Below are 12,384 nucleotides of genomic sequence, written 5' to 3' on the forward strand. Positions count from 1 at the left end.
GCCAACCCAGGTTCTTAGGTCATAAACATGTTAAAATTATTGTAGAGACTATGGCGGATCTTTCTGTGTCACTTTTGTTAACTTCTTTGCCTGTTTTGGCACCTAAATAAATGTTTGTAATTTTCAAGTTGGAGTCCATGATTGGCTGGGCAAAGATATAGCCTAGTACAGGCTAAACCTACTACCCAAGCTCAGGAAAAATCAATCCAGAATGCAGGTGATGTACAGCCTTGTTATTAACAAGATTATCAACAAAATTAACTCACCAGTGTAATTTCCTGAATTTCAGGAAATTCCATGATAAGTTCCATGTTTGCACAACAAACCTGCCAACAATATGACCGATTTTCGCGCAGTGTTGCAATTCAGGCGGAAAAACGAATAAGGTGTATTTTGGTTTCACTTTTGACAGCACTGGCCATAGCTCATTTAAAGAAGAAATCAACAGCAATCTTAAACAAAATATGGGATATTGGAATGTGTGCTGAATTCCAAGGTCCAAATGCTTTTTTTTTGTTGCTTTGTTAGTGAATCCAAGCTTGATTTTATCCTGGACTCAGTGCTATGAATATGGCTTCTTAATTTCAATATATGCTGATCTACAAAATTTGTATTAAACTGAGGTAGCCTAGGCTAGCCTGACTTAGGATAATTGCTAGGCCTAGACCTAGATAGCCAAAAGTGGTAAAATTTTAGTTTATCTACTTTTTACTATCTTGGAAAGGGGTTAGGTTAGGGACATGAAACTTTCAGGGATAGGTCTACCAATAAAGTAAGGGCACTTGTTTAGAATCCATTAAGCATGCTAAATTGTATTGCAAAGATCAGATAGACATTATCTGGTAATTCATATGAGATGCTGTATAAACAAAGGGTTTCTCACCCTGGGAACTATATTTAAACTTTATTTTTTGGGGGTTTAGGGGGAATAAAAGGTACTTAGGTTTGGTTAGGTTACATAGGCCTATTTAATATATGCTATGCTTTACCACCTCCCCCCTTCTTCCCTCAGTGTGCAAATACATAGCCCAAATTTGTTTCTGAACTATCATATTTTTATAGGCTACTATTTTGTTGTATTTCACAGCAGTTTGAGATGAGTCAAAGAGCTTAACTGTTCTATTTTGCCAACTTGCCTGTACCTACCCCTCCTCAAAAAAGAAAATTGTTAGCTCTCCATGGTAGACAATACTAGCTTGCTACTTTGCTTCCCTGTTTACATATATATCTAATCCACTAGCCAGCCAGTTTGCTATTTTATCCTTTTGTATATACTCAGACTGTTTTCAATAGACAACTATTTGGCTACGTTTAGGATGTCTATATATAAAGCGGTTTAATATTAGCCAAAGAGTTTAACTATCATCTAGGGAGAAAGAATGAGAAGCTAGATGGAATTTTAAATTTTTTTTCCAATCTTGTATATCAGTCCCCCCCCCTTTCCCAAAGCAAAATTCTGCCAACTTGCCTGACCCTCCCCCTATTCCTTTTCAAAAAAGAGTATACACTTATACACTTAGACTGTTTTCAATAGCTAGGGTAAGACACCCAGTAGTTGGACACTTTAATCACTTTGAAAACTTTTTGACATTTAAACTACTCTAATTACTGTATTATACCACCTAGAAACTTAATTTTTGTATCAAAAAATTTATGAATAATTTCTGAACAAGTAGTTTAATAATTCAAATAGTTTCACTTGTACAGCACCTCCTATTTTTGAATTTACTAACAAGTGAAAATTCTGCCTGAACTCGGACATACAAACGGCTCATTGTAAATAGTGATTAAAATAGTATAAAAGATTATGTCCAAGAATAGGCAGGTGGCCGACTACTGGGTGTCTTACCCTAATTAGTTGGCTACATTTAGGATGTCTATGTGTAAAGTGGTTTGGTGTTAGCCAAAAAGTTTCACTGTCCTCTAGACAGGAAAAGCAGAAAGTTAGATATCCCCCCCCCATCATCAGAATACAATAGGAAAGCTAAAATATAAATTTACTGGTATGCTGAGTCAATTAAACATTTGGATTGTTCTAAAAATATACATATTTTCTTTTAATCCTTGCCTCCTCTATAGAATAACTCCATGCAAATGCTGAGAGGGGAAGAGAGATGGATCAATATAAAATGTTGAGGAAATTACAAGTTTTTTTTATGGGTCATGGAAAAATACTAAGGTTTCCTTTTCAGACACCAATTAAAAAAAAAACACAAAAAGTAGGTGTAGGCTATTACTAAATAAAAATAACTGAATAAACATAATATCTCAAGATCATTATACCAATGCAATTTTGAAGGAACAAAATTTAAAAGAAGCTCACCAAAATTAGGTGCATTACTTGGGAAATAAAGAACTATTTGAAAAACTCAATATCTTAATGTTTTACATTGATCCCTGTTCTTCCCCCTGGTATGAAGTTATTCAGCAAAGGGGTGGCCAAGATTAAGAGGAATTTGTTTATTTTAGCTCAATCAAAATGTTTAATTGATTCAAAATACCAGTAAATTTAAATTTAAAAATGTCTGTTATTTTCTTGATGGTAGAGAGGGTGGGAAGGGAATATCTAGCTTTCCACTCTTCCTCCCTAGATGACAGTTAAAATCTTTGGCTAACATCAAAATGTTTTATGTGTAGAAACTCTAAATATAGTAAGCTAGTTGGTTACTGTATAAAATAGTGAACCACCTGGCTAGTGATTTGAATTTATGTATAAACAAGAAAGGAGTAGCTATTTAGAATTGTCTGCTGTGGAGAGCTAAAAATTATCTTTTTTAAGGGTAGGGACAGCAAGTTAGCAGAATTTAGTTTTGGAAAGGGAACACTAAAAAGGCTTTAGTAAGGCAGAACTGGCATGGAGAGCAAGGATACTTGCAAATCGTTTTCTTTTTTTGAAGAGGAGGTAGGTATCTCATGGTATCCCTGTTGATAAGCCCTTGTTGACACTAAAATTTGAAAACATAGTAAAAATTCATTTTTCAAGTCCATCATACTAAGGTATGCATAAACTAAAAATTTATTGTAGAAAAATTGAATAAAAAAGGCTGACATGCTTTTTACTGAAATGAAACAAGAATAGATAGTATCTTGCGGTTCTTGTAAACAAAGAGGATGTTTAATCTTCACCAATTATTTACTTGCTGCCTTAAAGACCTATTTAATCCTCAAATAATCCCCCAAAGTTTCGAGTCTTATTTCCAAGCTTGTGTTTTAATTAGAGTCCTTTTAAACTTATGACTAAAGGCTTTATGCTGCCAGCTAACAGTTTCTGTTAGTATAGCTAAAAAAAGACCTGTTAGCTCACAAGTTGCAGAAATGTAATAATTTGGAAGGATATTCAAAAGCATGAAGAGCAACTAGTTAGCTAATTCCACATTTTATATAGAACTCTATTTGTAGCTGACTATTTGGCTATTTCAAGCTTCTCTGTGTATATTAATTTAAAAAAAATTCCCCCAAAACAAGTTTTTAAAAGGAAAGTAAAGAGCTCCATTAAGCCAAGAATGAACAAAAATAAAGTCAAATAATCTTCCAAGCAGAAAACTACTACAAATCAATATCAGAGGCAACACTGTAGCGTTGCCTATAGTAAAGGTCATATGGCTCCAATTTTTTTTTTTTTTTTTCCCCAGAGGCACTTCATATGGAAGGGGTCATCATAGAAGCTTCAAAGGGGGCTCATTTGATTGGAAGTTGAGAGTTCTAGTGCCCCTTGTAATATTCAACAATGATTGGAGGGCAACTAGCTCCCCCCCCCCCATGCCCATCATTCCCCCAAACAAATCCAATCAAAATTTTGAAATGGCCATTTTGTTCAGTGTAGTTGATTTTCAGATAGAAAACATGTTTTTGAGGAGGACAATCCCCCAGAACCCTCAGGGCAAGGGTTTTAAGTTATGCCCTGGGGGCATATAAGGTTTTTATAGAAGGCAGTGTTGCAGAAACTTCAAAACAGGCTCATTCAATTGGAAATTAAAAGAGCTAGTGCCCTTTTTAATAGTCAAAAGTGATTGGAGGGCATCTAGCTCCCCGCCCCCCCCCCACGCCCATCATTCCCCCAAACACATCCAATCAAAGATAGCCATTTTGTTCAGCATAGTTGATTTCCAGATAGAAAATATGTTTTTGAGGAGGACAATCCCCCACAACCCTCAGGGCAAGGGTTTTAAGTTATGCCCTGGGGGCATATAAGGTTTTTATAGAAGGTGTTGTTGTAGAAACTTCAAAAAAGGCTTATTTGTTTGGAAATTCTGAGGGCTAGTGCCCTTTGTAATAGTCAAAAGTGATTTGAGGGCAACTAACCCTCCTCTCATCCTCACCTTTTCCCCAAACACATCCAATCAAAATTTTAAGACAGCCATTTTATTAAACTTAGTTTTATGTTCTGGAAATTAGGTCTTTGAGGATTACAACTCCCCCTAAGCCCTCAGGGCAATGGTTGTAATTTAAGGATTCTCCAAATCCTTCATATTATTTCTTATGGAAGGGATGCTCGTATAAACTTTAGAGAGGGCTCATTTGATTGAAAATTGAAAGTTCTTGTTCACTTTTTAAGAGTCAAAAGAGATTGAAGGGCAACTAGCCCCTCTCCTTCCTCCACACCCTAAGTGCATCAGAAAAAAATTTGAGATAGACATTTTGTCAAGATAGTTCAAAGTTCTGATAACAAAAAACTCCGGTGTCAACACAGCCCACCAGGGCCCAGGGGTAGGCGTTGTAATTAATGCCATGGAGCAAAACTTATTAAAGTGGTTTTATAACTTATGGGAAGGGGTTTTGTATGGAAAGAACACATAGAAAATCTATTATAATTATCCAATTATAAGGTTAAAATACATACTCTGTGATAGATGCAAAATTGCTTTGGCACACAAATTCCTATTAAGGTCAATTCCAAACAGTCGTGATCCCTTTGTGTCAGCAAGTGAAAAGGTCTAAACCCCCTTATTGGAGCTATTTTTTCAATCCATTCATTGTTGTCTATTGCTGTCCACAAGTTATGCAAGCTGTCTATTGTTCATATATAAGGTTTTTATCAAAGAGGTAATCATATAGACTTTGAAAAAAGCCTCAGTCAATTTAAATTGAAAGTTCTAAATACATTTTTTAAAGTCAACAATAATTGGATAGTAAGCACCCCCCTCCCATGCCATAAAAACTTGACACTTTTTGGAATCAAAAACAAACAAAATTAATTAAAAAAAAAACTGTCCAAAAAATAAGTTTTTGAAAGAAAAGTAAAGGCCATTTTAAATTTAAGCTCAGGAGATACAAATACATGTTAAAATTCAAACTCAAAACGAGCAGAAATTACCATTAAAGAATATATGAAACCCAAAACAAACAGAAATTAAATAAACAATCATAGCAAAAAACATACAACAGGTACTAATATAAATGAATAAATAGATCTTAGATTGAATGTAATGCTTACATTGAATATGGAAATCAAGCTTAAAACGAAAACAAATATTTTGCTATTAAAGTATAAATGAAACTTAAAACAAACAGATATTAAATAAACAATCAATGTGAACAAAACATACAATATATACTAATGTAAATGAATAATTAAATCTTAAAACGAGTAAAACTTAAATTGAATATGCAAATCAAGTTTGAATTAAATAAAAATAACTACAAACAAGAGTTTGGGTATTGTCTCACTGCAGAAGCCTAAAACCTACTGCGTCATTGGCGCTTTACTGGAAACGAATTATATTAACAATGTTTTCTTCTGTACTTAATATTGAAAATAAATATTAAAATTACAGTAAAATTTTGAACTGATGAGCTTTTAGCAATTAATATCATTATGCATAAAATATTCAGTTTAATTTATTAGTTCTTTTCAAGATTGGTCAAGACAAATATAGTTTCACTACAAGCAAAATTTGGATACTGCCCCCTTCTTTAACTGTAAAAACCTAAAGCCTTCTGCATCATTGGTGCTTCACTGAAAACAAATTACTCATATATTACAAATTTATTATTTTCCAGTTCTTACAGCATTGAAAATGAAAATAAAAATTAGAGTGAAAAAAAAATCTTGAACTGATGGATCTTTCAACAATTAATATAATTATATATCTAATATTCAATTTGATTTTGTTCATACTTTCCAAGACTGTTCAAGACTCATATAGTTTTGCCATTTTTTGTAACTAATCGCGTTAGTTTGTTATGAAAACATTCTATGGCTTCTAGGCATTTCTATTTGAGTGGAAAACTGCACCTCAAACTTTGTGGAACATGCATTTTCTTGCATGAAACACCAAAATATAATAAAATGTCAAGTTTTGGAGTGTTCCACCACTTGCAAGCAAGTGCCATTGGTATTTTTGAATCTTCATGGTCAATTTAGGGAGTGGAGGGTAGGCTAAGTCTCATAGCAGCCCCATTCCGTCATGGTATCGTTCACATTTTGAACACCTAGCATCCAGACTATCATATGATCTACCAAGCATACAACTACCCCAAATCAGTATCAATAAATAAATGAAACCCAAAATGAACAAAAATTAAAATAAATGTTAGAGTCAAACTCAAAACGAGTATAAATTAATGTGAATAGGGTTCAAAACCCCTATGCTTTCTAAAAGCCAGAATATAATTTGTACTTTACTGAAAAAAAATTCAAATGAGTTTACTGAAAAAAAATGTGCATTTTCAATTTAATATACATATGCTGATATTTATTCCCTAAAACCTTAATTAATTTTGATTTATTAAAGTTACAAAAGTGAAAATATTTCAAAGAATCGTTTTCAGTAAAGCGCCAATGACGCAGTAGGTTTTAGGCTTCTGCAGTGAGACAATACCCAAAAGTTTCATTTATACTTTAATAGCAAAATATTTGTTTTCGTTTTAAGCTTGATTTTCATATTCAATCCAAGCATTTTTTGCTTTAAGATCTATTTATTCATTTATATTATAACTCGTTGTATGTTTTTTGGTATGATTGTTTATCTAATTTATGTTCGTTTTGGGTTTCATTTATTCTTTAATAGCGATTTCTGGTCGTTTTAAGTTTAAATTTTAAAAAATTTTTTTATCTCTTGAGCTTAAGTTTAAAATGACATTTACTTTTATTTGAAAAACTTATTTTTAGGAAAGTTGTTTTTAATTAATCAATAAATAAATTAAACTCAAAACAAACAGAAATGACAATAAATAGCAGTCAAACTCAAAACAAGCAAAAATTAATATGAGTAGTGCTGATAACCCCTCATACCTTCTCAAGACCAGAACACAATTGTGCTTTTCTGAAAACAAAATATGTTCGAAATTCTTTAAAAATTAATTTCTGTTTGTTTTTTATTGACAAGTCTTTTTCACGGAAAAAATAATATTTTAGTTCTTTTCAGTTTTTTCTATAAGTATCTGCAGTATGGGTTGCTATTTGTATGTTAGAGAAACTTTTTTAACAATTTTTAATCCTGACTCTAGCAGTATTTTTAGTTTAATTTTATAGCTTCTAAAGTTGATCTGAAAAATAAAACTTAATATCATCCCCAAAAGATTCTATCTATGGTCTTTGACAACCTGGACACACTTACACTCTTTTTATTTATTTAAATTGTAAGAGTATAAGTAGTAATAGTAGTAGCAAGTAGCCCCGAAAGTTTTAACTTAATACCCCTAGTTGTTATCAATATATTGCTGAGGTGTCTTATTGGCAACCATAAATACAATGCCTTTTGATTTATTTAAAAGCAACATTTAGTTTTAAAGCATAATGGGCCAATTGCATAATTGTGGGGGGTCAACATGCCCAATATCCCTAGACATGATTGTTGGACTGTTCTACTATACTCAACAAAATGGCTGTCTCAAAGTTTTGACCGGATGTGTTTGGAAAATGAATGGGCTTGAGAGAAGGTCTGCTTGTCCTCCAATCTCTTGTTCCTCTTAAAAATTGCACCAGAATTTTTAAATTTTGAATTGAATTAGCTCCTTTAAACGTTTCTTTAAATATTTCTATCTATTATAGAGTGGCGCTGCCTATGGTATTGCTTATATGCCCTTTTGAAAACCTGCATGCATACAGTTTTTTCTTTAATTGAAACTCATAAACGTTCTCTAAGAGTTTCATCTTAATACATTTAGCATCATTACTTACATTAACTGTAATGGTAGTATTGAAAATATACATATAGTGCCTTCTGGCTAGTTCAAAATCTCCTGTAACTTATTCTTAAAGGTCAAAATTAATAATATTAGTTGACATAATATAAGTTGACAATGTTGGGAGGTTGACATCTCAAAAGACATAATTACTGGACCTTTAAATAATGCTGGAAAAAATAGTTCTCTTAAAATTTTGATTGGATGTGTTTTGAAGAATGATAGGATTCTGGAGGGAGGCTGGTTGTCATCCTTTCATTTTGACTCTTAAAAAGGGCACTGGATGTTCTGACTTCCAATCAAATGAGCCCAGTCCGATTTGAAGTTTATGCAACCATCCATTCCATAAGAACCTTATATGCCTGGGGTATAACTTACAACCCTTGCACCTGGGCTCTGCAGGGTTTTGTCCACCTTGAAGCTGTTGTTATATACTCTTTGGACTATTTTGACAAAATGGCTATCTCACAATTTTGATTGGATGCATTTGGGGAAAACAGGTTGTGAGGGGGGGGGATAGCTGCCCTTAATCAATTTTGACTCTTAAAAGAGAACTAGAACTTTACATTCCCAGTCAAATGAGCTTCCTCTAAAGTTCAAACAACCACACCTTCCATAAAAAACATTTATGCCCCTGGGCATAACTTACAACCCTGGCCCCCAACTCTGGGGGGTTGTGTCAACCCCAAAGGCCTTGCTTTGTGATCTTTGGACTGCTTTTGAACACATGGCTATCTCAAAATTTCAGTAATATAACACATCAAAAATACAAATTTCTTAATTTAGTAGCTATAATTATCAGTTTTGCAAACTGATAGGCATGGGGGGATATATATATATATATATATATGGAGGATATATATATATATATATATATATATATATATATATATATATATATATATATATATATATATATATATATATATATATATATATATATATATATATATATATATATATATATATATATATATATATATATATATATATATATATATATATATATATATATATATCAGGGCTGTATCTCAGGATTTTTGTTTGGGGGGGGGGTTACCCGATTTTTTCCCGTTGACTTTGTCTAACATCCTCGAGAAACATAACATTAGCTTGAGACCATTAGTCCACCACTTGCGAACGAGGACGCGTCCACTAGGCATACTTTCTTATCTATAAGGGGCATTCTTTTTTTTTTTTTTAGTAATGCAAAAACAACACAAGTATTTACATACAGTTAAATACTAAAAGCTATTTTTTTTGCGCAAAAAGAAGCCAAATAGTAGGCTAGAAGTAGTCTATATATTTTTTAGTTTTTTTTTTTTAGCTAAAATTAAGGGCGAAAATCTATAAAACGAAATCCAGGCGACAGTTTTTCTTCCCTGCAAAAATATATATGACCTTGTCACGGCAGATGTCAACATCCCTATGGACTGCAAGGAGGGCTAAGCCACTCAATCGTTCTTCTCCTGTTGAATTTCTCAGCCAGGTTTTGAGCTTTCTGAGCGTTGAGAAACTTCTTTCTGGAGTAGCAGTGCTTACAGGTAACGTTGCAAGAACAGCCAGAAGAAGAAAAACATTTGGAGAAAAGGTAGCGTCACATGCCTGAAGCGAAGACACAGCACAAGTAGGCCTCTCTGATACCGGAACATTCTCCCACTTGATGCACCATAGCGCCATTGCATCTAATCATGGGTTTGGGAAGGAACTTGCTCGTCACCATGTGCAGTTGAAATCTGAGCTTTCTGAAAAAGTAATTAAAAATCCTAATATGTTATGGAAAATATTTGATAAGAAGGAGTTAGCAGGTCCCGAGTCAGATATCCCATCTTTAACATGGATAAACTATTACCTTGATGAGTTTTCAGCCCCAAAACAGGATCTTAACATTTCTGTTCAAGAAAAGCTTTCATCCCTCCTCTCATCAATTCCAGATACAGATTTCATAGTTACCCAATCACAGGTTGCATCCGCGGTCCGACGGTTGAAAAAGAAGAAGTCGGCTGGCATTGACCGTGTATCCGCCCTTCACCTTAGCCATTGCAGCCCAACTTTCATGGGTCACCTAAATCTTCTCTTTCAGATGATCTTCACCGCTGGACTCGTACCATCGGCATTCAGTACTGGGTCGCTTAGGCCAGTCCTGAAGAAAGGAAAAAGTACTTCGGAATGTGCTTCATTCAGACCAATCACAATAGCATCAACGCTTTGCAAAATCTTCGAACTTTTGGTCATTGATGAAATCCAGGAAAAATGCTGGACTCCCCCTTCCCAGTTTGAGTTCCAGAGGAGTCTTGGTTGCGGCGACGCCATTTCTGCTTTGGCTTCAGTCTTGATTGACGCTGATGAATCAAAGGAGTCCATTGTTATATGTCTACATGACGTCTGCCGTGCCTACGACTCACTTCTCCATGACCAACTCATTCTGGGTATAGGAAAGAGAGGTGTACAGAAGGACATCCTACTACCCATTAAAGATATGTATGACCACCTACAGGCTGAACTCCGACTTCCTGGCCATGGTTGATCCCTCACTGAATCAGACGTGATGCTGTCCTACCGAGGGAATCCTGTAGTCCCAGTAAAAAAGGGTGCTCGACAAGGATCAGTCACATCTCCTTGTGCCTTTAATAATTGTATTATTGAACCACAGTCTACTGTCGATACAACATGCATAGATCATGGTATAGACCTTACAATGATAGCTTACACCGATGACATTCTGAACCCCAGCCGCACAGTCGCAGGTACAGAGACCACCTTCTCCACACTACAATCAAATTACAGTCGCATTGGTCTTGAATTTAACCCACAGAAGTTGGATATTCTTCTGTTCAACTGGCGCCAAGAAGAGGTCTCGTCTCTGACGCTGGGAGAACTGTCTGTAGCCCCTGTCTTGAAAATTATTTACTTTGGTTTACCAATTGGAAAGGATCTAAAAATCACCCACTCCCTTCTTATTGATCATCTCAGTAAACGCCTGGCTTTTGCTTACAGTAGAGTAGTCTCATCTAAAATCCGTTTCAACCGTTTAATTCTGGCTCGACTTTATAACGCAGCATCCCTTCCCCCTTTCCTGTATCTAAGCCCGTTTGCTAAGGCAGGAAATCGCTGTCCATTTAATTTTATTTGCACATCTCTTGTCTTATTTAGTCTTTTTACCATCTCTTATCATATTTAGACTAGTTGATTGAATCGGTTGATTATGAATTGAAGTTATCAAGTATTTTGCTGTAGGTTAGGTTAGTTGAATTGAAGTTATCAATCATATTGCTTATGTTTCTTCAGTACTTCGGAGTTTAAAAAGTAAAATTTATTACGTACCTGCAGTGCAGTTTATAATTGAGTTTTTGTTTCTCGTCTTTGTAATTTGTTCGATTATGTGTTATGTGTTGTAATTTATTTTTTGTGTGTGTTTTTTCTTTTTTAGTGATACTCCGTCTTTTGTACCTTTTTTGTTTGCATTACTGATACATTTTGAGTCATCAGCATAGAGGCTTTGTTGTTAAGAATTTTTGCCAGATCATTTCCATATGTATTAACAAGAGCCAGACTCAATACTACCCTAGGGCCCACCACTTCTAACAGTGGCCAACTTGGAGAAAAAACATTTCTATGATTGCCAAATATTTTTTAATATATATATATATATATATATATATATATATATATATATATATATATATATATATATATATATATATATATATATATATATATATATATATATATATATATATATATATATATATATATATATATATATATATATATATATATATATATATATATATATATATATATATATATATATATATATATATATATATATATATATATTTATTTTTTTTTTTTTATATTTTATAACGTAGATTTTGTTTTTCTATTAGACATCTGGTGGTATTCCCTTGAAATGTCTTTTAGGATGTTGTTCTTTTCAAATAGGTTACACCATTATGGATGCATATCTTTACCTGATGGTGTTTAAAAGTATGTCATGGTGCCTGGTTTTTGTACTATTTTAGTTTACAGGGTTTTGCTATTTTGGAAAGTAGTTGACCTAGGTGAATAGAACTCACAAAAGGGTTTATAGGGCTTGAATGATCTCCTGAAAAGGTATTTGAAGCACCTACCTTCACTCCCTATTCGTCCAGAGGGCACTGACCTTTGATGACCTTTAACAATCTTTTTGTTATAAAAGTGAAACCTAGCAAGATCGATCTTCTGCTTAAATGAGGCAGAAGAAAAGTGTCTTTG

The 12,384-nt window shown here is 33.8% G+C and overlaps 1 protein-coding gene across 2 annotated transcripts in view; it reads left to right on the forward strand.

The window, feature by feature from the left end:
* The first annotated feature begins 451 nt into the window (after window positions 1–451).
* Window positions 452–12,384, forward strand: part of Abl (tyrosine-protein kinase Abl) — a 104,285-nt gene continuing 92,352 nt past the window's right edge. The window contains exon 1 of one of the 2 annotated variants that reach the window (XM_089104490.1): window positions 452–496. Coding sequence is in view for 1 of the 2 variants with exons in the window: in XM_089104488.1 (XP_088960614.1) it covers window positions 592–623 (32 nt within the window). In the remaining variant the exon portion in view is untranslated. Of the gene's footprint in view, window positions 624–12,384 lie in introns of both variants that reach the window. The other variant, XM_089104488.1, reaches the window with a different exon arrangement.

This window comes from Artemia sp. Qi Xiang Cuo, chromosome 18 (genome assembly GCF_049724085.1).
Source record: "Artemia sp. Qi Xiang Cuo chromosome 18, ASM4972408v1, whole genome shotgun sequence".
Lineage (NCBI taxonomy): Eukaryota > Metazoa > Arthropoda > Branchiopoda > Anostraca > Artemiidae > Artemia > Artemia sp. Qi Xiang Cuo.